Source organism: Bos javanicus, chromosome 14 (genome assembly GCF_032452875.1).
Source record: "Bos javanicus breed banteng chromosome 14, ARS-OSU_banteng_1.0, whole genome shotgun sequence".
Classification (NCBI taxonomy): domain Eukaryota; kingdom Metazoa; phylum Chordata; class Mammalia; order Artiodactyla; family Bovidae; genus Bos; species Bos javanicus.
Genome location: NC_083881.1, coordinates 62,211,695 through 62,236,548, shown reverse-complemented (window position 1 = coordinate 62,236,548; position 24,854 = coordinate 62,211,695). Strand labels below are relative to the sequence as shown.

The window sequence follows — 24,854 nt, the reverse complement described above, 5'->3', positions numbered from 1 at the left end:
AAAGGAATGTACAAGTTGGCAAACTACCAAAACACAAAAGAAAATATGCTAATTCTGTCACCAAGAGATAATTATCAAACACTGCAGAGCTAGATGTTCTTACCTTTTCTCCCTTCTACTAACATACATCTTACATACAGTTTTGAAGCTAAGAGTGCTCTTTTCAATACAATGCTGCTTCTATTGCCATTACTTGCTAGAACAAATAATAATAACACTTACTGAACACGTACTATGTGCCAGGCACTATACTGTTGTCTTTACCATTGTATAAATGAGTAATAAATGTCCAAGGATTTGTCTGCAACAGGATCCAGGTCCGCCAATCCCTCTAAACTCACCTCTGTGTTTCTCATTTTCCTATGCTGTCTCCTCCATGTATTGAGATTTTTCCCCATGTCATTAAATGCTTGAACATGACTTTATAATGACTAGAATGCTTTAAAATTTAATATTAAGTTAATGCCATAACTATATATTTTATAAAAAAAATTTTTGCAACTGTAAAAGCAGTTAGATTCATTAAAATCACTTACTTTCCTACCAAGCAACACTTTAATCACATGTCTATTCAATGTGATAGGACACAGTTCATTCTGTAATAGACACAGTCCAAGAATCCTAAAAATAAAAACAAGCAAATAGTAATTAAATTAAAAAATTCTAGACCACATAACCCCATATACATAATATACACACTTAAATAAATTTTTATAGTAGAAGATATATATACACATTTTACAGACTAAAATATTTTAGAAAAATCTCTTAAACTGAAATTTAAAAAAAATTCAAATATAAGATAAGAGTGACTTTACCTGCCAATATTTCTGAAACAATTCAATCTTGCTTCTGTGTTTTTGCCAGGCCTTGGAGTATAAAATCCTCTTTTTCCAGGTTGATAAAACAAAGGGGCATTGTCGTCACCATCATCTGTATCATCTAAATCCATATCTACTACACTTCGACTAGAACCATGACGCTTTCGGTTTTCCTAATAAGAGTATCAGAGATCAAGTCCCAAGATTTTATTTCTATTTTAGTATATGTGTATACAAGAGAATGATTATTATTTAAAAATACCATTATAACCCTCTTTAAAATTAGTAATAATCCAGGTACCCACTCCAAAAAAAATGAACAGTAATATTTTTAACATTACCGAAGACTGATATTTAACAAAGCATACAAACTGGTTCTCTTAAATCACTTAAATGTAAAGTTCGATAAGTAAACCAAGTTTCATATTTAAATGTAAATAAACTTTATTCATTCTTTCAGAATTGTGATATACAAAGCTTGTGCCTGTTAATTTCTCTGTCCATTCAAAATCACTCAATGAAACTCTGGTAGCTTCTTTTACGTTGATTCCTTAAATTTATTTTCCCTTGATAGAATTCTGGATTGACAATTTGTAAGGATGATGCTGCAACTGTCTTCTGGCCTTCTGATGAGAAATCCACTGCCTTGCACATTACTGTTTCTATGTAAGGCACTATTATTTTCCTATTAGTTTCACAGCAGCTTGATTATCCCTAGTCAGATTTTTCTCTCAGTTTATCCTGTTTAGGGTTCACTAACCTCCTTGAATCTGCAAATAAATATGTCACGCACCAAATTTAGGAAGGTTTCAGATACTATTTCTTCAAATATTTTCCTGTAGCAATCTCATTCTCCTCTTCTGGGCACTCCAATGACATTAATGTTTAACATAGTCCAACAGGTCTCTGAAAACTGTTGTTTGAGATCTTTTCTCTTTCTATTCTTCAAAATGGATAGTTTCTATCTTCAAACTGACTGATACTTTTCTATATCATCTTCATTCTGCTATTGACCTATTCAGTGAACTTTTTAATTTTCATAAGTACTTTCTATAATTTTACCTTGGTTCTCTTTTTCTATTCCACTGTTGTGAATCTTTACCTTTCCATTCATTTGCTTATCTTACAGAACATGAGATAAAGTTTTTGATAATTCCAACAAGTGGGGTCACCTCAAGGTTAGCATCACTTGGTTCTTGTCCCAGGAGAATTGGTGAGTCTCTGCTGGTTCTTTGTATGTTGAATAATTTTGGAGTGTATCCTGGACATTTTTTTACTAAGTTATAAAACTCTGGGTCTTGTTGAAATGATATGGAGAATGCTAAATTTTTTGGCCTAGGTAAATAACCAGATAATAACCTGGTTAGGTTCAGACTGGAAGTATCTTCTGGGTGCGGTGGTCCCAGTGTCTGCCTCTTTGTGACCCCATGGACTGTGGCACTCCAGACCCCTCTGTCCTCCACTATCTCCTGAAGTTTGCTCAGATTCATGTCCACTGAGTGAGTGATGCCATCCAACCATCTCAACCTCTGTCACCCCCCCTCTCCTCCTGCCCTCAATCCTTCCCAGCATCGGGGTCTTTTCCAATGAGTTGGCATCAGGTGGCCAAAGTACTGGAGCTTCAATAACAGTCCTTCCAATGAGCAGTCAGTGGTTCCATTACCAAAAGCCTTTTAATTCCACTATGGGTCTGTTCTGCATATGCACCATGTGGCACAGTCTGGTAGTATAGTTTATTTCTTAAAGCATGTGCTATCTTCCAGTTAAGAGACAGCAATGGGGATCAGCTTTACACTCCTGCCTGAAATAATGCCCCAACAGTTGTTTTTCAAGTTTTGACTTCCCTCCAATCTGTGTGCTGCTGTTTATTTTTCAGAATTCTCAAGCAGTTCCTTTCTTAATTTTTTCCAGAGTTATCAGTTAAAGAGATACGATTATCACTGGCCCTGAAGTTCTTAGGGAGCTTACAAATTGAAATACAGCATGCACTTAACAGACAAGAAAGAATACTAGAGTGGGTAGCCATTCCCTTCTCCTGCAGATCTTCCTGATGCAGGGATTGAAAACCTGGGTCTCCTGCACTGCAGGTGGATTCTTTACCATCTGAGCTACCAGGGAAGCCCACAAAACATCCCTTACCTGTACTTTTTCTGAAGAGTCTAATAATCCAAGATCCAGGATACTATCAGCTCCATTTTCCCTAAAAACAAATAATATTCCAGATAACTGAAATTTCTAGAATTTAGTGTAGAGAAAACCATATGCATTTAAATTTTTAAGACTTAATCAACATACTTGTTTTGAAGTAAATAAGTATCTAGGACACTTTACTAGTCTTAATGCAGTTCTAGGAGCAGAAATGTCAATAATATACACAAAGATACTACATGTATGATCCAAGACAATGAACTAAAGGCTATCCGATTTAAGACAAAGTAAATGCAGTCTTCATAGGGGGACTGAAATTTGAGCTCAGGGAAAACATTGTAAAAGAACAGGAAAAAGTTCAGAAGGCAACCACAATAGGAATCAAATGTTCCAGTGTATTTAACTGTTCTAGAATACTAACAAATTCACTGTTCAATCCATAAAGGCAGGTGAAAGCAGTCAATATTCTGTATTCTTGTATTCAACAGAAAATACTACTAAAATAGCAACTCTTACATATATTTACAAATGTCTTTCCCCTCCCCCCAAAAAAGGCACATTATTTGCAACTTTTTATATAGCAGGCTAAGCTATACTCAGATCAGATCAGTCCCTCAGTCGTGTCCGACTCTTTGAGACCCCATGAATCGCAGCACGCCAGGCCTCCCTGTCCATCACCAACTCCCCGAGTTCACCCAGACTCACGTCCATCGAGTCAGTGATGCCATCCAGCCATCTCATCCTCTGTCGTCCCCTTCTCCTCCTGCCCCCAATCCCTCCCAGCATCAGAGTCTTTTCCAATGAGTCAACTCTTCGCATGAGGTGGCCAAAGTACTGGAGTTTCAACTTTAGCATCATTTCTTCCAAAGAAATCCCAGGGCTTATCTCCTTCAGAATGGACTGGTTGGATCTCCTTGCAGTCCAAGGGACTCTCAAGAGTCTTCTCCAACACCACAGTTCAAAAGCATCAATTCTTCGGCGCTCAGCTTTCTTCACAGTCCAACTCTCACATCCATACATGACCACAGGAAAAACCATAGCCTTGACTAGACGGATCTTTGTTGGCAAAGTAATGTCTCTGCTTTTGAATATGCTATCTAGGTTGGTCATAACTTTCCTTCCAAGGAGTAACCCTCTTTTAACTTCATGGCTGCAGTCACCATCTGCAGTGATTTTGGAGCCCAGAAAAATACAGTCTGACACTGTTTCTACTGTTTTCCCAACTATTTCCCATGAAGTGGTGGGACCGGATGCCATGATCTTTGTTTTCTGAATGTTGAGCTTTAAGCCAACTTTTTCACTCTCCATTTTCGCTTTCATCAAGAGGCTTTTTAGTTCCTCTTCACTTTCTGCCGTAAGGGTGGTGTCATCTGCATATCTGAGGTTATTGATATTTCTCCCAGCAATCTTGATTCCAGTTTGTGTTTCTTCCAGTCCAGCGTTTCTCATGATGTACTCTGCATATAAGTTAAATAAACAGAGTGACAATATACAGCCTTGACGAACTCCTTTTCCTATTTGGAACCAGTCTGTTGTTTCATGTCCAGTTCTAACTGTTGCTTCCTGACCTGCATACAAATTTCTGAAGAGGCAGATCAGGTGGTCTGGTATTCCCATCTCTTTCAGAATTTTCCACAGTTTATTGTGATCCACACAGTCAAAGGGTTTGGCATAGTCAATAAAGCAGAAATAGATGGTTTTCTGGAACTCTCTTGCTTTTTCCATGATCCAGCGGATGTTGGCAATTTGATCTCTGGTTCCTCTGCCCTTTCTAAAACCAGCTTGAACATCAGGAAGTTCACGGTTCACATATTGCTGAAGCCTGGCTTGGAGAATCTTGAGCGTTACTTTACTAGCGTGTGAGATGAGTGCAATTGTGCGGTAGTTTGAGCACTCTTTGGCATTGCCTTTCTTTGGGATTGGAATGAAAACTGACCTTTTCCAGTCCTGTGGCCACTGGTGAGTTTTCCAAATTTGCTGGCATATTGAGTGCAGCACTTTCACAGCATCATCTTTCAGGATTTGGAATAGTTCAACTGGAATGCCATCACCTCCACTAGCTTTGTTCGTAGTGATGCTTTCTAAGGCCCACTTGACTTCACATTCCAGGATGTCTGGCTCTAGGTCAGTGATCACACCATCGTGATTATCTGGGTTGTGAAGATCTTTTTTGTACAGTTCTTCTGTGTATTCTTGCCATCTCTTCTTAATATCTTCTGCTTCTGTTAGGTCCATACCATTTCTGTCCTTTATCGAGCTCATCTTTGCATGAAATGTTCCTTTGGTATCTCTGATTTTCTTGAAGAGATCCCTAGCCTTTCCCATTCTGTTGTTTTCCTCTATTTCTTTGCATTGATCGCTGAAGAAGGCTTTCTTTTCTCTTCTTGCTATTCTTTGGAACTCTGCATTCAGATGTTTATATCTTTCCTTTTCTCCTTTGCTTTTCACTTCTCTTCTTTTCACAGCTATTTGTAAGGCCTCCCCAGACAGCCATTTTGCTTTTTTGCATTTCTTTTCCATGGGAATGGTCTTGATCCCTGTCTCCTGTACAATGTCACGAACCTCATTCCATAGCTCATCAGGGACTCTATCAGATCTAGGCCCTTAAATCTATTTCTCACTTCCACTGTATAATAATAAGGGATTTGATTTAGGTCATACCTGAATGGTCTAGTGGTTTTCCCTACTTTCTTCAATTTCAGTCTGAATTTGGCAATAAGGAGTTCATGGTCTGAGCCACAGTCAGCTCCTGGTCTTGTTTTTGCTGACTGTATTGAGCCTCTCCATCTTTGGCTGCAAAGAATATAATCAATCTGATTTCGGTGTTGGCCATCTGGTTATGTCCATGTATAGAGTCTTCTCTTGTGTTGTTGGAAGAGGGTGTTTGTTATTACCAGTGCATTTTCTTGGCAAAACTCTGTTAGTACTTGCCCTGCTTCATTCTGTATTCCAAGGCCAAATTTGCCTGTTACTCCAGGTGTTTCTTGACTTCCTACTTTTGCATTCCAGTCCCCTATAATGAAAAGGACATCTTTTTTGGGTGTTAGTTCTAAAAGGGCTTGTAGCTCTTCATAGAACTGTTCAACTTCAGCTTCTTAAGCGTTACTGGTTGGGGCATAGACTTGGATTACTGTGATATTGAATGGTTTGCCTTGGAAACGAACAGAGATCATTCTGTCGTTTTTGAGATTGCATCCAAGTACTGCATTTCGGACTCTTTTGTTGACCATGATGGCCACTCCATTTCTCCTGAGGGATTCCTGCCCGCAGTAGTAGATATAATGGTCATCTGAGTTAAATTCACCCATTCCAGTCCATTTCAGTTCGCTGATTCCTAGAATGTCGACATTCACTCTTGCCATCTCTTGTTTGACCACTTCCAATTTGCCTTGACTCATGGACCTGACATTCCAGGTTCCTATGCAATATTGCTCTTTACAGCATCAGACCTTGCTTCTATCACCAGTCACATCCACAGCTGGGTATTGTTTTTGCTTTGGCTCCATCCCTTCATTCTTTCTGGAGTTATTTCTCCACTGATCTCCAGTAGCATATTGGGCACCTGCTGACCTGGGGAGTTTCTCTTTCAGTATCCTATCATTTTGCCTTTTCATACTGTTCATGGGGTTCTCAAGGCAAGAATACTGAAGTGGTTTGCCATTCCCTTCTCCAGTGGACCACATTCTGTCAAATCTCTCCACCATGACCCGCCCGTCTTGGGTTGCCCCACGGGCATGGCTTAGTTTCACTGAGTTAGACAAGGCTGTGGTATACTAGTGTTGCTGTATCCAGAAATGAGGAAGAGGAATGAAAATGTAGTACATAAAAGTCAAGAAATGAAAAATACTTAACAGCAAAGAAAAGAAACTTCTAGCAATAGTCTTTGGCTTGGACCATTCAAAAGCTCTGAGACTGGTAAATAGTTAGAATAAATTAAACGGCTGTTTACTTCAGGATTTAGCCAACCCACTTATCCATTTCTAGGACCATATCTAATCTTGAAGTTCCTCATTCAATATCATGACTAGGAGGAAAAAAAAAACACATCTTCATTTAAAATAACACTTCAAAGCCTCAAACTGGATATTAGAGTAGCCCCAGGATAGAAGGGCACAGATTAAATGTATCTTCTTGTCACTTTAACCTGTCACTTGGGGAAAAGAACGGTAAGTAATTTAAATTAGGTATTTTTAAGTTTTATATTAAAACAAATATATTGCACAATAAAAGCAAAGATTTGCATGATTTCCAAGATAAATCAGGATGCCTAAAAGAAATTTCTTATTTACTACAAAGACTCAGGGATTACACCCAATTCCTTGAGGTATCTGGCCTTTGCCATTAGATGTACTTCTTATAAGTTAATTTATAAATAAGGTTCATAAAATTTATCTTCAAACCTAAAGTAACTGCTAAAATTCAACCCTTCTAGTAACATGTGAAACTTGGCTGTGTCACTCAGATTTTTAAGCCATCTCCTAAAATTAAAACCATTCAAGTCTTGCACTATTTAATATAGATGATAAGATATGCAAACACCTGTATCCTAAAAATAAAGTAGCTAATGTTTTTTAAACTAAAATGTCTTCCCAAATGTGCGTATTACCGTCCATGTGCAATAATGAGTTCCATGGCTTCATCTACTCTTGCTCTCAGAGAATCTTCACTTGCTAGAAGCAGCAGCAGCTGAGCTGGGGATAACTCCAACAGCATGCCAGTGATTTTACTTGCAAATGCCTGTAAATGACAAACAAATGTTACTTGCCTCTACTCTCTGAAACCTCTTGTCTAAATTAGCAATGTTTTATCAAGGGGGGAAAAAAAAGAAAATATAAGAAACTTGGATAACAAACTAAAAAGTTTCCAAAATATTTTCTAAGTGGAATCTATGAAGAAGAGAAAGGGAGGAGACATTAATTTTCCTGATAAGGAAATTATTAATTAACCTGATAAAGGACATCTATGAAAAAGGCCACAGCTAACATGATACTTGATGATGAGAATTGTAATGTTTCTTCCCATTTGACATTGTACTGCAAGTTCCACTTAGTACAAGAAGGCAAGTAAAGAAAATAAAAGTAATCCAGATTGTAAAGAAGAAGTAAAACTCCTTTTTTACAGGCAACAGATTCTCCATGTAGAAAACAATGACAGATATCTACAAAGATGTCACTAGAACTAACAACACATGAGTTTATTTTATGAGATTAGAAACTTAATTATAGAAAACTTTGGTAAGGAATAAGTAGTCTATGCATTAGCAGTCTTATTAAAGCTAGTTTAATATTTATTTGTTGACAAGCCTTTTTAAAAGACTTCTGATATTCATGAGTAAACATAAAAATACTCAAGGTCCTTTTTTCCCCCTTCTTCATCAGAGGCCTGGAAACATTTTTTTTTCATTTAGTGTAGGAAAAAAGAGAGGGAAGAAGTGAAGGAAGGAGAAGCAGAAAGAAAAAAGATGCCCATACTTAAGGCTAAGGATTTACTGAAATGTAACTTATTTATTGTTTTATTATTCTTTTGCTGTAGTATGTACATGTAGTTATGTACAAACACAAAAATGAAAACTAGATTATGTTTCATATTATATGAAAGAAACCCCTGACAGAACATTCAAAATAAAACCTTCCTGTCATATTTATGGAGTGACATTGTTCAACATGTTCCAGCTACAAGCTGATAACAAAGTTAGCTTTAAAAAGCAACAGTAATTTGTACAAATAAATACAATGCACAGACAATTCCTTAGCATAAAAGGAAATTATTAGGTAGAATGTTAACCTGGCATATGTAGTAAAATAAACATCAAGCTATATACAATTACTCTCCAGTAAATGTTGCTTCTTTCCCTCCTAAGCTTCCTTTTTTGGCAGTCCTCAAATCACAGTAGCTGACAACTTCTTAAGATATCAGCCTTAATTCAAAACCTAAAATGGCACAGCCAGTTAAGAGGTAGCCAAGCACGCCATACGTACTGGTTGCATTGCTTGTACACGGGGGTAAAGTCTCTCTCCGAGCGCCTGACGATGTGCCGGCAGAGGGTCAGGGTCATCACTAGGATTTCCTTCAGAGGCTGGTCTGAAGGGCCTAGTGTCGATGGAAAGCTGTCTTCTAAAATCCCTGAAAGATGAACAAAGCTATGATGACTTCATTTCCCTTGTCTGCAAGATGGAAAATATCACTGCGACAAAGTGGGAAACCAGAGCATATAGTTAGCTCCAGTTATGGTACCAGGGCGGAAGAATGCCTAAAAAGAATGATGCTTGGAAAATAAAATTTATCTAGATTTTGCCACTTAAAAATCTGTAAGTCTGCAATGCATGTATTAATTTGATTTTAAGAGAACAGGACCTTTAAATACCAGAAGTCAAGAGCCCACCCATATTTCCTGGAAATTTTAAGACAAAAGTAAAATGCCACTCATTCTAACATGTGAAAAACTGAACCTTTTAAATAATACAATTGCCACAAGTTAAAATTTTTAAAACAAATTTAGGAACTTGGGTGATAAATAAAAAGCCAATGTAATTTCAACTGCCCCTGGGTTTTTAAAGCAGAACATGTTAACAGTTGGTTAGACTATTTTAGTTAAAATGCATCACTTATCCAATTATTAAATTTCATTTTCTAAAAGTTCACAATTGAGACTCTTATTTTCAGGCCTAGCTCCAATTCCTCCAAAACGATGGTACTCAATAAAAGATACAAAATCACCTCACCTATCCCGATCTCTCCGAGAACCTGCTCGCAAGCCGCTACTCCTCCTCATTTCCCTTTCTCTCTCTCTTTCCCGATCCCTCTCTCCTCTGTTTCTTAATCTCTGCATTAAACCTGGAAAAAAGTGAAATACACTTTGTTTAGATGAATGTAAATGCAACTACTTTAAATGTTAAAAGTCAATGCGAGGAAATGAGACAACACAGTAAGAACACGACAACTGAAGATCATTCTCCTTAGCATCTGTGTTAGTGCCTTTCTGCTATTCTCCCTATGGTTTTGAGTGTTGGGAGTGATTCTGTAGAATGAATTTATCTCCTTGTCATGTCAGAGCTGTGAAATAAAATGTAGCAACCAGGACTATGTTAGTTTCAACATAAACAATGCTGATATTTCTTACATATTTGAGTATCTTCTCTATTCTTAGTTTTGGGCATTAAAAGCATTTAAAGACACTCGGCTATTACTCTTTTTAAAACCTTAAGCGTAAACCAGGGTATGGTTTCCTAATGACTGTGCAGAAAAATGATTTCTGAAATGTCATGACTTCCTAGGTTTCCTCATTCACATTTTACAATTTTTTAAAAAACTGTAAGACTATAAAAAGTCAAATGGTTAAACTAATAATGAAAGGCTGGGGTACGCCCCCCCCATCTTTTCATCCTTAATTCTTTCCAGAGCTCATTCAGCTTCTATGGTGCAGTTTACAGAACCACAGTAAGATACAGCTATAGCCTAGGTATTAATAAAACACAGGATTCTGTTAGTTAACTCCTTCTCCCTCAATTAGTGGATCCATTCACCTACGAGATTGACCATTTCCTCACATGAACCCCGAGTTTCAACCTTTTGTAGTTTTCACATTTTAAAATACACTATCATAATCTTGAAAATCAGGTGAGAATCCTAACCCCAAAGTGGTGATCATTCAGGAGGTAGAACTTGCACCAGGATGTTAACATAGAAAACCTTATTACCAAAAAACAAAGTCTTGTTCAATTAAACAGTGAAGTTAGTGACATAGCCAATTTACCTTTGGTTGCAAAATCCAGCTCACTGGAGACTGGTAGAAACTGTGCAAATCATACTTTAAAAAGCACTGTTCTAGGTAACAGCATTTTCTTCTCAATATCTGTACTAATTGGGAAATCCTGCAGTTTGCTCTTTGAATTTTTATATTGCCTTAAACCTCCCATTTCCCAAACATTAAAATGGAGATGAAAAACTCAATCGTACAATCATAACCATTTATGAAAATGAATGTGGCAGTAAAAGAGCCAACTGGTAAGCTGTCAATTAGAGTAGTTTTAACAAGGTTAAGTAATTGATCTAGAATAAAATAATATAAAAGAATAAATATAAACTTCTCCAACTAAACACACATGTAACCATGATCATCGTTTCAATCAAACAAGGAAAGAATTTTTATGAGCTTGTTACCTCTAGAGTACTTACTTGTATGAGTGCCTTTGTTGGCATTTTGAATACAGTCTAAATTTGGCAGTTTTTCATTTGACAAAAAAGCTTGTGCAATGGCTGTATAAAAGCTTCGTGCTACGCCACTGCCCTCTCCTGGTTCATCCTTAAATGTGACTTTTACTCTGTGTACAGCCATAGGTGTGGTAGCACATCTTCGACCAAAGTGATTGTTAAGTTGCCTCATGGTCTGCTGAATAAGAAGATCTCTATCCCGATCAACCTATTGAAATTCAACAAAAAGCAGTAAATTCAGTGCTGGAAACCACCTTGACATTTTTCTGTGTAAAATCTGAAACTAATTTTTGCTTTTCCTTGACAGTTGAAATAGCTATGAAGTACCTGGGTTCTCAAGAGCTTATATATTCCAAATAGGACTCTAAATCACACAAGAATATCTTACATTAAATCAAGATAATGGAATTTAACTCAATTAGAACATTTTCTTAAAAGATCTACCAGAACACAGCAATTCATCCAGTTTGGGGATATAGCTAGATAAATTGCAAATAGATCAAAGTGTGAAATTTTTTTCATAGCAAATCCTTAAAGAAAAGATAGGATATTCCTTTGCTATAGAATACCATAACAAAGTAAAAGAAAAATGACAAACTGGTAAAAATATCTGCACCTTCTATTATCAACAAAGATTCATGAATAGTGTATATGTATCACTTAGCGCTTCTAAAAAAAAAAAAAAAACTGAGGAAAAAACAATAGTAAAAATGGGCAAAATATGTCAACATACATAATAGTTACCAGAAAAAGCAGCAGCCACGGTACATGAAATCTATGTAACAATGTTTAACTTTGATCAAAATAAGAGAAATACAAATTAAAATTATACTGCCAATCAGATTGGCAAAAATCTAAAAATCTGACAACAAACTGCTGGCAAGACTTTGGAGAATCAGGCACTCTTGTATTGATGCAGAAAGTGCACAAATACACAGACATTATGTAGGAGTATTTGCCAATATTTAACAAAATTATATATACACATGCCCTCTAACCCATATCTAGGATTCTATCTCAAAGACACGCGAGCCAAATAGAGAAACACACATAAAGTAATTCATCACACCACTATCTGTAACAGCAAAAGCACACCACTATTTGTAACAGCAAAAGACTGAGACCGGAAACAAGCCCAAATGTCTATCAACAGGACACCGGTTGAAAAAAAAACTGATAAAGCCATAAAATGTGGTACTAAGACTACTAGGTAGTTAGAAAACAGAAAGCAGAACAGAACATTTCTCTCTCTATAGCCACGATTTTCTCTCTAGGATATACTGTTAATTGGAAAAATCAAGATGGAGTAAAATGTGTAACATTTCACTTGGGGTGTAATGCTCGCAGTGGGGAGTGAGGGACAGAGATGAACACATATACATGATTATGTTTTTTAAAGGTGGGAGGGAAATAAGCTGGGGGTGGGGGATCAAAAAACAAACAAAAAATCCCAAAAGGGGGCAGGGGGAACCCAAAGTAAAGAGATAGAAATGTAAACTAGATTTCTCTGAATATAAACTTCTTCTACAGAGTTCACTTTGCAACTGTAGATATTTTACATTATGAAACAAAATAAAATTAAAAAAAAAAAAAAAAAGGACAGCAAGCCCTAAAAAATGAAGGCAAAATGAACCAAGACCGTAACTGTGTGGAAATAAGATGGTAGGTACGAAAACCACACAACAGAAATCATCTCAAGTGACTTTAAAACAATGTAATTTGACTACAATCTCCAACTGGAAATGCTCTAAGAACAAAAACTGCAAGTAAATCTTAACTCTATTTTCAATACTCGTTTTGTTAGTAGTAGTGTTGACATTACGATTCTAAGACTGCTATATGCATGCTGTGGTATAAAAGCAAATGAGTGATTTTAGCGGTGTTGCTGGAAAGCTGGATATTATCAGTTCAGAAAAAAGGAAGACTAAAGGGTGAAAACAAAACTTGTATTTCTAAATCTTAAATATGAAATGGGAGTATCAGTGTGAACACATGGTATAATTTTCTTATTTTTTTAAAGAAGCATTTCCTAGTTCTATCCACTAAAAGGCCTGGAAACAATGACCAACCCTATAGGCAGTGAACAATTTAAAGCCCAGATTATAATCTCAAAATACAATTTCCTGTTAAAAGGAATGGCTGATTTAAAGACTGTGACAGAAAATACCAGAAAATGAGACACATAATAGTAGGGAAGATATCAAAGACTGGATGGACTCTCACTACAGTGAGAGTCTCACTTTCTCAGCTAAAGAAAACACTGAGCATCAATGAAATGAAGCACATTAACAGTTTAAATCTGTGTATTCACGATACTTAAACAAACCCACTGTTCCTCATTACATTGATAATGGGAAACCAACTGCCAGAGATACCCACTACTCTAAATTCGGTGACTACCATTTTCTTTAAATTTTTAATTACATAGTATGCATCTACTATTTTTGTTCTCAAACTTTATATAAATACTACATGTATAGTATTGAATAGTATACTATATGTATATTATAAGAAACTCTAAATACCTTTACCTCTAGTGATAAATCTCTTGACTGCTGATTTCTCAGTTTTTCCATTTCTCTACGGAATTTTGATTCTTTTACCTCAAAACCACCCAATTCAGTTAGGATCTTTAAAAAGAAAAGGAAAAAAAAAACACAAAATGAAAAAAACCCATAAATATATGACAGAACTATTCTCTGAATATGTACTTATCAGGCAGAATAGAATGTAAAGTGTTCAAAATACATACTGATCCAGGTTCTGCTCCAACATCTTCCATGAACACCCGGCCAAATAGTTCTAAAGAAAGGCGCCAACGTCCTAGCAGCATATCATGGGAAATTACCATTCCCATGAAGCTACACTGTGGCCTGTGAGAAATTTAAGGGGAGAGGAAGAACAGTTTAGCCAATTCTTAAAAATTTCCTTGTTTTTGGTCAATAACAGTAACTTACTTGGTCTTTTAATATTCTGAGATCTTAATTTATAACCACATACTATCTAATGGCGTATTTTCCTGTAAATACTTGTTCCTTGCAGAACTTCTCATTTTTACTCTATTATTCCTTCTGTCCTTTATGTAAGGATACATCCCCAGGCTGCCTCCTTATCTTCATCTTTAATTTACCTCCTCTCCTTAAAGTCCCGTGTCCATCTCCACTGGGTGATTTCCAGACCCCTTTAGTTCAAACTTTCACAATGGACCAGAATTTCATTGCATGAAATATATCCACTTCGATTACACTTAACTCATACTCAAAATTAGTAAAACTGAGCATGACCTCTTCACTGCAATGACACTGCCTCCTAATTTCCTTCAAAAGTACTGTCTATTTTTCTGTTGCACAGACTTCAACAAATTTTATTCTTCCCTTGGTTCTTCCAAAGTGATCAAGCCCCTCATGAGTTTCTTTTCTTACCCCATGGTTTCTTTTTCATCCCCAAAGACAATATTCTACTTCAGTCCCTTTTTCACCACTAGCCAGAATGAATAATAGCTTCTCTCTCTACCTCTAAGTTCTCTCCTTCAGTCTATCTGCTTCTACACTTTCTAACCATCTCAGTTCAAATCATACTGTCTCTAGGAAGCTGGGGCCATCTCAGTCCATAATTCTTGTTTTTTATGGTTGTAGATTGCTAGACTGTGTATATATGATGTACATAGTTTCCTAAACTAGCTCAACTCCTCCTAAGCAAAAAAAAAAAAAAAAAAACCTGACATTACATAACCAAAAAACCAAAGAGCACAAAACAGTTACTAAACAGATCATTAGGTGATGAACCATACTGAGTCACACTATACTAGGGCAAATTTTTACTGGGAAAGCAAAGAACCTATCCTCTTACAAGAGAATTACTAAGTGTGAACTTGGTAAAGGAGTGAAACCAAGCAAATGTGAAGGTCATAAATCCAGAAACTCCTTTTTTCACACGCCATCCTCTCCCCTCAACCACCACATCTGAGCTCCTGCTAACAAGCGTGTAACTGGCAATTTGATGTGGATATATACTTTAACTCAGCACTGAACATTAAAAACAGAGTCAGAATTTCTTCAATAAACAGAGAAAATCAGAACGCCAATCAGTGACAAAACAGTCACAACCCCCTCCCCCAAAATCCAGAAAACTTAATATTTTAAATATCTGATTATAAACTAGGGAAACAAAAATAATAACATTTCATCCTATTATTTATATACAAATGAAATACATAGATTATAAATTTCCTAAAGAAAAACTCTTATAAAAATTATAGTAGCCATAAAGGAATAGCACAGAAAAACTGCCTTCACTTAACAAATACCTGAAAGATGTGAGAGGTGGCCCTTCACTCTCAGTCAGCCCTATTTCTGCCAGTAAACTGCTTTTCAACTGTGCCGCGAGGTCATGAGCCGATGGGCCTGGCTTTGAACTCTCAGCTTCCTCTGGCACCACAGTCTGTTCTTCTCCTTCCTTTTTTTGACGATTTTGCATGTTCATTACATTTTTCAAATTGGCAGCGTAAGACATTTTAGTTGGAAGAACCTATGAATTTTTACATTTAAATGTTAGACATTAAGAACAAATTGACTATAATGTCCTTTTCAACTTACTAATATTCAACAGAAATCACATGGAAGTTCAATAATCCCTTTCTGGTACTTCTAGTTAGGAAGATGCAACCTATTTCTTGTCTGATTCCCACAGCTGAGCACCAATTCCATGCATTTACCACAGCAGCCTTAGAGAACTTTAAAACGCATCTTTATAACATTTATGGTTACTTAAGTGTCTTAATGTACATCAAATCCTCCCTTGTCACTTAGATAATGAAGAAAATTCCATTCAATTCCATTCTTCTATATGCCTGCTCTTAAACATGTTACTACTTTTTCACTGGAGAAACAGGACAGTGTAATTTCAGGCTCAAAAACTAGATCTGTCTAGGCAGTGCCCAGGAGATAGAATTTTTTAACAAATATTAGGTATCATTATTAATATTACTTTATTTATTCCCATTCTAGATTCAAAAAGAAAAGTTACAAGTCAATATATATGCTCATATGTGCAAAAATTTAAATATTCAGTAGCATTACAACAAACGACCCTGAAATAGGTGAAGCACAAAATGAAACTACCATTTTATAGGTGCATTAGCCTGACATACAGCAAGCCTCAAAGCAGACTAATAATACTGTTGAATTCATAAGGAAAGAATTTCTGATACTTCTATTTGGGTAAATACAATATTCTGAATTAATGCATTTCCAAAAAACTGAATGCCTGGATAAGTGTTCAGCTTACAAGCATCATACTGCAATGATTTTTTACTATCTTACCTCAAGGCAGTTTCTATCCACTGTAACCTCCATTAAGCATTTCCCACTGCTGGCAGATGAAGAATAAAGACCCTGACTTGGGCGGCCAAAAAGATCCTCCTTTCTAGCATTTGGCTGGAATTTTAACAAAAATACTACAGTTACACTGAACACTTAAATAAGTTCAACTGAAAAGAAACCTTAAGGTAGTTCCTTTAAATCACCTGCAACAGATGTGGCTGATCAGCCAAAGGGATGGCTTCAGCCAGAGGCACTTCAAATGGATTTGGGGGTATACACCCAAGGAACGTCATGGAGTCGGAGCGTCGGAAAAACGGATGGCTTTGGCCAGTTTCTGCGGGAAGAGAGTCATCATCCTTATCATTCAAAGTAGCACCTAAACACGAAGAGATAAAATGTGTTTTTTTTAGAAAATTACCTATTGGGGAAGGGTAAAAGAATTTTCATCTGCTCAATCCAAAAATCCTATTATCTCTTGATAAAATTTTAAATGTCACTCAAAAACAACAGTCTAAAATTGTGTTAATATTTTCAAGTGGTAATTCAAAATACTGGTTTTAAATGGTTACAGTGATAAAATTTAAGTGTATTTCAATATAATAAAAACTTGCAAAAAGTATTAGCAGTAACAAATACTGTTCCATTTTGCATTGGGTGGACACCTGCCACATCTACCTCTTAGCTCCCTGGAGATTCAGACCTGAATGTAGCCAATTTCCTGAGCATATTCAGGATCTGGCGCACTGATGACTCCAAAAGGAGGAGAAAATAAGGAGCTAAAATTTAAGCATTTGCTTACTTCTAAGTTCTGCTTCCTCTACAAGCAGATAAAAAGAGAAATGTCTGGGCAACTCAAGTAACCCAACAGGAAATCAGCCCACCAACACCAACTCCCATTAAAGGAATAAAACTTTTGTCGGTGCTTACAGTATGCTGTGAAAATAACAGTGAGCTATGGCTGGGTTCTCAAAAAGCAGAAATTAAAGGAAAGCTGTCTTTCCCAGGGTTGAATAAAGTAATAAAGTACAAGGTGATATTAAATAACAGGTAAGTGGGCTGCACTAGAAAAATATTTTAATTCTACTTGAAATAATATCAGAAAACTATGAAAGTGCAGAAGGTCCCAAAATTTCTCAAATTTGGGATATTTTCTCTCTTTTAATTGCATTAACTGTTAAGTTCCAATGAAATTTATGAGTTCCATTTTCTTGACACACTCTATTTTGCAGCAATATTAACAAAAGTTCTGCTAAAATTCTATTTAAATGTATGTATTACCAACACATGTAAAAGTAAACATAAAAGATGCAAAGGAGAGATACAAAATCAAAACAGAAAAAATATTAATTATTAAAAAGTTCATTAATTCTTATTTATGAAGTAATTAATGCAAGAACGTATAAGGAAAAATGGACAGAAAACGCAAGAAACGGGACACAGAGAAGAAAAGAGAAATTCCCACCCAGACAGAAAATAATGAAGTTAAAAAGCTTGAAGGGGAAATACTGAGGCAGCCATTTCTTGAAGTAGGTTAGCAGATTTTCTGTACACTAACTTTGATTGGTGTCATCATCATTTTCATGTTCTGAATCTTCATTATCAATACCAAGTTCCAAGAGTTCTCGTGTCCTTAAAAAGACAAGTGAGTCATTTTACATGAAGTATTTCATGCTGTATGAACAGGAGCAAAGATGATATCAAAATACTGAAGAGGTCAGTTTAGTACCTAACCAATTTTGATTAGTGTGATAAAAGTTTCAGATTCTAGGGATGGCAGACTGATCAGCCAAATGTACTACAATTACAAAATAGGCTCAAAAGAAGCAAAAGGCTAATCGCATCAAGAAAGAGTTGAGTCCTTACACAAACTCAGAAACATGATAAACAAATCGGGACAAACTATCTCAAACATAAAGCCTAAATGGATTCTTAGGTTTCATAATTTAAGTGAGGAGTGGCTATAGAGAAAGGCTGGATGGACTCAAGCTAACCTGCCTACGTGAAATATTCCTGTACTATTTCTCCCTACTCCAAAAATCAGACAGTGTACTAATAAAGATCACACTGATCAAGTATTTCTTATATCAATTTCACAGCAGGTATGAATACCTTTTGCGTTCCAGTTGAGGTGTATCCAATGTTGTCTGCTGATTCATCGCTTTAATCCAATATATAAGTGCTTGAAAAACATACGCCACATGCTTCAGGGAGCAAACATCCAAAACTGGAAGAACATCGGAATGCTCATCATTATGAGACCTCATTAAAGACAGAGCGTAATTGAGGAAGTCACCTCGAGCAGACATCATTCCCTGACGGGCACTAAGCAATGTGGCACGTCTACAGGGATAAAAAAAATACACGATGTTTACAAAAAGAACACAAATATCAAATTTACCACTGTTATAAACATCCAAAATCACGAACTGAGACTATCCATAAATAAAAGCTAATTACGCCTGGGCTGTACTTTAGAAATAGAATCACTGAGTATTATTTACAGTACTGTACATTTATAAAGGTAAGAAATTCCCATGTCCTTTGGATTGCCAGAAGGTATTCCTTCCCTAGATACAATGGTTCTCAAACTTGTGTCCACCAAAATCACTTGGAAGGGTTGTGAAAACAGCTTGCTGGACCCAGCCCTTAGTGTCAGAAGAATGGGGTGGGACCAAAAATTTGTATTTTTAACAAGCTCTTAGGTGATCCTGATACTGCTCTTCTGGGAACCACACTTTGAGAACCACTGCCTAAAATGACACCAAAAGCAAAAGAAAATGAAGAGCACTAGCCTTTACCCAAATTAAAAAACATATGTCCTTCAGAGAACACCTCAAGAAAGTGAAAAGACAACCCACAGAACAGGACACAGTTTCTGCACATCCTGTATCTGATAAGGAACTTGTATCCAGAATATATAAACAACTCATAAAATTGAATAACAGCTTGGATTATAACTTGTTTTGTTTCAACTACACAACAATTTAAAAGAAGTAACACACGGCATGTATTTCCTCCTTTACAACAGAGTGGGGTCTCATATAATGGCAATCAAAAAACTCTCAATTTCTAGGCTAGAAGGTTTCTGTCTAAACAGACAAAGAATTTCATACCGTCTGCCTTCAAGGGTTCGTAAACTAGCCTCTTCTCGTGCGGTCATCCTTTCTCTTCGAGCTGAGTTCTGAGAAGCATGGAGAGGGTGATTGGGATGTCCTGGATCACCAGCAGATGCTAATGCAGAACCATAACGTAATTGAGCTTCAGTAGAATCCATAATACTGACCATCCAGTTCCAAGTGGGAATAAGCTTTTCTTCTACATAGTTCTACAAAGACCAAACTAAAACAGTTAAAACTACCCAGATAAAGTTAAATTTGATAGTTATATGATATAGACATTTAAGTACTTGTAACATTCACTCCCATCATACTGGAATTCTCATAACAGATGGCCAAAAAATATATCTGAATGAGTAATTTTTCAGTGGTTTCATACCTGTAAATTTACTGCATCTTGGTAAGTCAGCTTCACAGCTGCTGGAATCTGAGAGTAAACTAGGTGATTATACTTAGGAATAAGGCCCATCAAGTCCGAGATTTGTCTGATGACAATGCTATACGCCCTGGCTAAACTGCTTGCAGATGTTAAGTAGCTGCTGGCATTGCTAGCTTCCAAAGCAGCTGCTGCAGCGGCAGCACTTGTGCTGATGGTACCGCTCCGGCGTAGGTTGGAAGGATCGATATAAATCAAACCCGCTGAACTTGCTATCAGGAAAGAAAAGACAACCACAATAAATTAATGTCACGTGCTAACAGTTTCTCTAACACGTACATACGTGAAGTAAAAGGTCAATTATATTAGTAAATATGGCAAATGAGCATTTCCTTTAAGCCACACTAATTTGGGGAGGGGAATGATGAAGGTAAGAATTATTAATATTGTAATGTTCTCACCTAGGGCAATTCTGCCACTGCCTCCCTATGCAGACACGGGCAGTGCTGCAGACATTTTTGGTTGTCACAACTGGGGAGAGAGTGCTCCTGGCATCTAATGAGTACAGGTCAAGAATGCTTCTAAACACCCTACAGGGCATGATCATAAATTAATTATTCAGCCCAAGGTAGCAATGGTGCAGAGACTGAGAAACCCTGCCATGAGCAATAAGTAAATAATTCTGTATTTGAACTCAGCAAAACAAAGAAAAATTATTATGAAATTATTTAATTTGTTCTTCAGAGGAAAACGTGTGATTTTTAAACCTATTTAAGCTCTCTCAGGAACACCAAGTTTAAAGACTTGCCTGCTGGAGTGGATGTGCTAGAAGGCGCTGTGCTAGCTGCCCGCTGGTGCTGGGTGTTGCGGACAGCCCACTGCATGGACCGAGGAGCTTGGGCAGCACCATTGGCATGTGAGCTATTTGTGGTTCTCTCCAACGGCTCATCAAGCATAAATGTCTCTTGTTCTATGTCGTCACTCTGACTACTGCTGCTATCAGAATCACTTGAATCATTTGATTGCGAGTCATCTTCAGAAAAGAAGGCAGGAACACTGCTTGCACCTAAATTTTTAATTTTTAAACCAAAACCACTGTGAGTTTGTTTGTATTTAAAATTACAGTGTACCCCTCATTTAGGAAAATATATTAAACAGAATGCCAGACTATGTCCAATATTTCACAAAACCCATCATTGAAATATTCTGGAACTCTTCAATGAACCTTAAAATTAATTCATTGTTTAAAAATCATAAAAATGAAACAGAAAAAAGAAAAAAAGAGTCACTGAAATAATAATCTTCTTCACTAATATCTCTGGAGAAACAAAGTTTTAAAAAAAGGGTTAGCCACCCTTGGGAATATCGTACTGAGCACAGTTTAACCAGTTCTTCACACATAACCTTAGTATAAGCAAGAAAACTGCTAGAAGGTAACATACCTGCTTCTGAGCCAGCAGTTGCTGCAGTGACAACACTTCTACGCCCACTAGCATTATCTTGGTTGCTATGGTTACTTTCACTGTCACTTTCTGTTTCAGCTGCTGCTAACAAGTCCAGCTCCATGTCGCTCCCTAGCAAATATATTTAAATAACAAGAAAATAAGGTACAAACTCACTATCGATCAAGACAGGATGATAAGACAGAATACTGTAAGGGTAGGAAGGGAGGGGAGCGGGGCAGAGAGAATTGGTAATACTAGAGTATGCATAACTGCCCACTTAGCAGAAGAATGACCAGGTAAATCATGGTACTCAGTGAACACAGACACAAAATTGGCCTGCATAGCCTTAGGTGAAAAATATTAGGCAAGAGGACTTCAACAAGTGGACAGAGCTCGGGGTTAGGGCCACTGCTCAATTTTCATCAATTTTACATACTGGGATTCCAAGAAGGGAAGAAGGCTAATAAACATGTGTATCCTTTGTATTTCACTGTATATACACACACGTCATAACATACTAAGTTATGAATTTTCAACATGTGTAGTTTAGTGCATGTCAATTAAACCTCAATAAAGGTGATCCCCAGAAGTCTATCCTATGGCTATTAAGAAGAATGATGACTATGTAGCAAAAAGGCCTACATGAAAAATCAAAGTAAAAAATGTACACACAGTATGAATGACACGCATGGCAATGGGGCAGTACAGGGGAGGACTGAAAGTAAAAACACAGCTGTTAGCGTCTGGGTGGGATTATGGGTTGTCTTCCCTTTTTCCAATTTTCCAATGTTATGTTGGTTATGATTATTTTGATTTTCAAAAGACTTTTAAGAAAATAGAAAGTGTAAACCAAATGGTAAATAGAGAGATGATAAATTATTTTATACATGTAAACATATAAAAGTCTATACATTGGGTTGGCCAAAAAGCTTGCTTGGGTTTTCATAAGATGTGGAAAAGCCCAAGTGAACTTTTTGGCTAATCCAGTATTTATATTTATGTATGTAAAATTCTGACAGATACTACAGAATCCCCTGGCAGAAGTATGCTGAACATTTCACTATACATCAAGTACTATTTCCTCTGTATTAATATCTCTTTAAAGGCACCCGGTTTTCTCATACTGAGCAATTTCGCCAATAACCTGCATACCGTCTTCATCATGCTCGTCGTGCTGTCCCTCTGCCTCAGCATTTTCTTCCCCATGTTCTTCCTGTTCGTCATGGTGATCCTCTTCTCCAGCCACACCCTCCACCACCTCAACCTAAATCCAGATCTTATTTGTAGACAATCAAAGTACATAATAAACCCACATCTCTACTGTATTCCCCCACAGCATGTAGTAACTAAAATACAAAGATCACTAACTATAGGGAACTGTAACACTAAGCAGTTTTGAAATTTTTCATTTGCTAGCAAAAATTTGGTATCAAAAATTATGCCAACATATCCCGAAGTTTATGATTACTATCCATACCCAGAACCCTAAAATTAGAAATATAAAAACTGTGGGGAGTACATGTTTTTAAACTTCGGCAATTATAAAATTTATATAATAAATACACAGCAGCCTCTCTACCTCCGAATACACTGCACAAAACTACTACAACTTTTTTAACATTGAGAATATCTTTTCTGTGAACCCTTAAGTAGAGTTACGTTTATGTCTAATTTCTTATTAGCCAATGAAACAAGGATTATTAACATATTTTAATATGTATAACTACAAATGAGAACATATAACAGAAGTCTAAAAGGTAGAAGCATATACATGTAACAGTGGTAAGCTACCATTAATAAAACTTCTAGTGACTACTTTCCCCTTCCCTCCCAAATAAAAGCCTCTCATGTACCACAGTTAAAACAATTAAAATCACCTCTTCCACATCTGCTGAAACAATATCATCCTGTTCTTCATCTCGGCCACGAACAGGCTGTGACTGGCTGATGCGCCTCTGCTGTGGGTTCCGGATGATGTAGGACGACTGAGACTGACTGGAGCTGTAAGGAAGCAGCTTATGAGCACACTGCGGCCACCACCCTGACAGACAGTGCAGACCTCGAGGTGTTATTCAACGTGGTTCACAACCTGCTCTTTCCAATCTGACCAAATGTTTCTTGGAAACTGACAACAATTAATCTATGGTATATCAGAAAATGTGTAGCCCCAAAGAAATCATCTGACCTGGTGACTGCAGCCATGAAATTAAAAGACGCTTACTCCTTGGAAGAAAAGTTATGACCAACCTAGATAGCATATTCAAAAGCAGAGACATTACTTTGCCAACAAAGGTCCATCTAGTCAAGGCTATGGTTTTTCCAGTGGTCATGTATGGATGTGAGAGTTGGACTGTGAAGAAAGCTGAGCACCGAAGAATTGATGCTTTTGAACTGTGGTGTTGGAGAAGACTCTTGAGAGTCCCTTGGACTGCAAGGAGATCCAACCAGTCCATTCTGAAGATCAGCCCTGGGATTTCTTTGGAGGCAATGATGCTGAAGCTGAAACTCCAGTAGTTTGGCCACCTCATGCGAAGAGTTGACTCATTGGAAAAGACTCTGATGCTGGGAGGGATTGAGGGCAGGAAGAGAAGGGGACGGCAGAGGATGAGATGGCTGGATGGCATCACTGACTCGATGGACCTGAGTCTGGGTGAACTCCAGGAGTTCGTGATGGACAGGGAGGCCTGGCGTGCTGCGATTCATGGGGTCGCAAAGAGTCGGACACGACTGAGTGGCTGAACTGAACTGAAGATTTAACTTATAAATCTGAGAATGGTTTTTACTTTTTAGTAAGGCATTTCAAATTGTGTTAATGCACATACTTTTTCGAGTTCTCCCCACTGAAATATTTCTACAATGTTTCCTTTTCCATCACTAAACCTTTCAACTTCCAAAGGCTCTGGTAGCAGCATTCACCCAGGAGAGTTCCTTATTTACAAGTAACCCACTCTTTAAGAGACTTGACTAACATGACCTACTTTGCATCAGCTTGTTAACCATTGACTTGCTGATGAGTGTGGGGAAAAAAATAAGTTCAGAAGTACAATTATAAAATAAATCATAACAAAAGATGGGGTGGCAAAATACTGGGTTGGCCAAAAAGTTCAAATTTTCTGGCCAAACCAGTAATTTCACTTTCTTAAAAATGTGACTCGGAAACAGCCAAGAATGGACAGATGTCTCCATTATAAAAGATGTCTAAGATGTCTCTTGTACATCTTAGAAACTTTGCAACTCAAAAGTGTGGCCTTGAGAGCAGCTGTATTGGCATGGTCCTATCTGCGAGTTCACAAGAAATACAGACTCTCAGGCCCCACCCAGACCTCCAGAATCAGCCCCTGCATTTTAATAAGATACCCAAGAGTTCTGCATGCATGTTAAAATTTGAGAAGCACTGTGATAAAAGACACCACAAC

The 24,854-nt window shown here is 37.1% G+C and overlaps 1 protein-coding gene across 5 annotated transcripts in view; it reads right to left on the bottom strand.

The window, feature by feature from the left end:
• The window catches only part of UBR5 (ubiquitin protein ligase E3 component n-recognin 5), a 137,468-nt gene that overhangs the window by 8,496 nt on the left and 104,118 nt on the right, over positions 1 to 24,854 (bottom strand). For 3 of the 5 annotated variants that reach the window (XM_061439243.1, XM_061439246.1, XM_061439245.1), the window contains exons 35-54: positions 23,316 to 23,439; positions 22,591 to 22,702; positions 21,436 to 21,567; positions 20,798 to 21,059; positions 19,997 to 20,261; positions 19,615 to 19,826; positions 18,611 to 18,841; positions 18,057 to 18,130; positions 16,705 to 16,877; positions 16,502 to 16,615; positions 15,487 to 15,707; positions 13,933 to 14,053; positions 13,706 to 13,810; positions 11,145 to 11,388; positions 9,692 to 9,803; positions 8,948 to 9,092; positions 7,576 to 7,706; positions 2,961 to 3,021; positions 819 to 994; positions 537 to 621 (exon numbers count right to left, since the gene is read on the bottom strand). In XM_061439243.1, the coding sequence (XP_061295227.1) occupies positions 537 to 621; positions 819 to 994; positions 2,961 to 3,021; positions 7,576 to 7,706; positions 8,948 to 9,092; positions 9,692 to 9,803; positions 11,145 to 11,388; positions 13,706 to 13,810; positions 13,933 to 14,053; positions 15,487 to 15,707; positions 16,502 to 16,615; positions 16,705 to 16,877; positions 18,057 to 18,130; positions 18,611 to 18,841; positions 19,615 to 19,826; positions 19,997 to 20,261; positions 20,798 to 21,059; positions 21,436 to 21,567; positions 22,591 to 22,702; positions 23,316 to 23,439 (3,100 nt within the window). The remainder of the gene's footprint in view (positions 1 to 536; positions 622 to 818; positions 995 to 2,960; positions 3,022 to 7,575; positions 7,707 to 8,947; positions 9,093 to 9,691; positions 9,804 to 11,144; positions 11,389 to 13,705; positions 13,811 to 13,932; positions 14,054 to 15,486; positions 15,708 to 16,501; positions 16,616 to 16,704; positions 16,878 to 18,056; positions 18,131 to 18,610; positions 18,842 to 19,614; positions 19,827 to 19,996; positions 20,262 to 20,797; positions 21,060 to 21,435; positions 21,568 to 22,590; positions 22,703 to 23,315; positions 23,440 to 24,854) is intronic. The other 2 variants (XM_061439244.1, XM_061439247.1) reach the window with 1 other exon arrangement.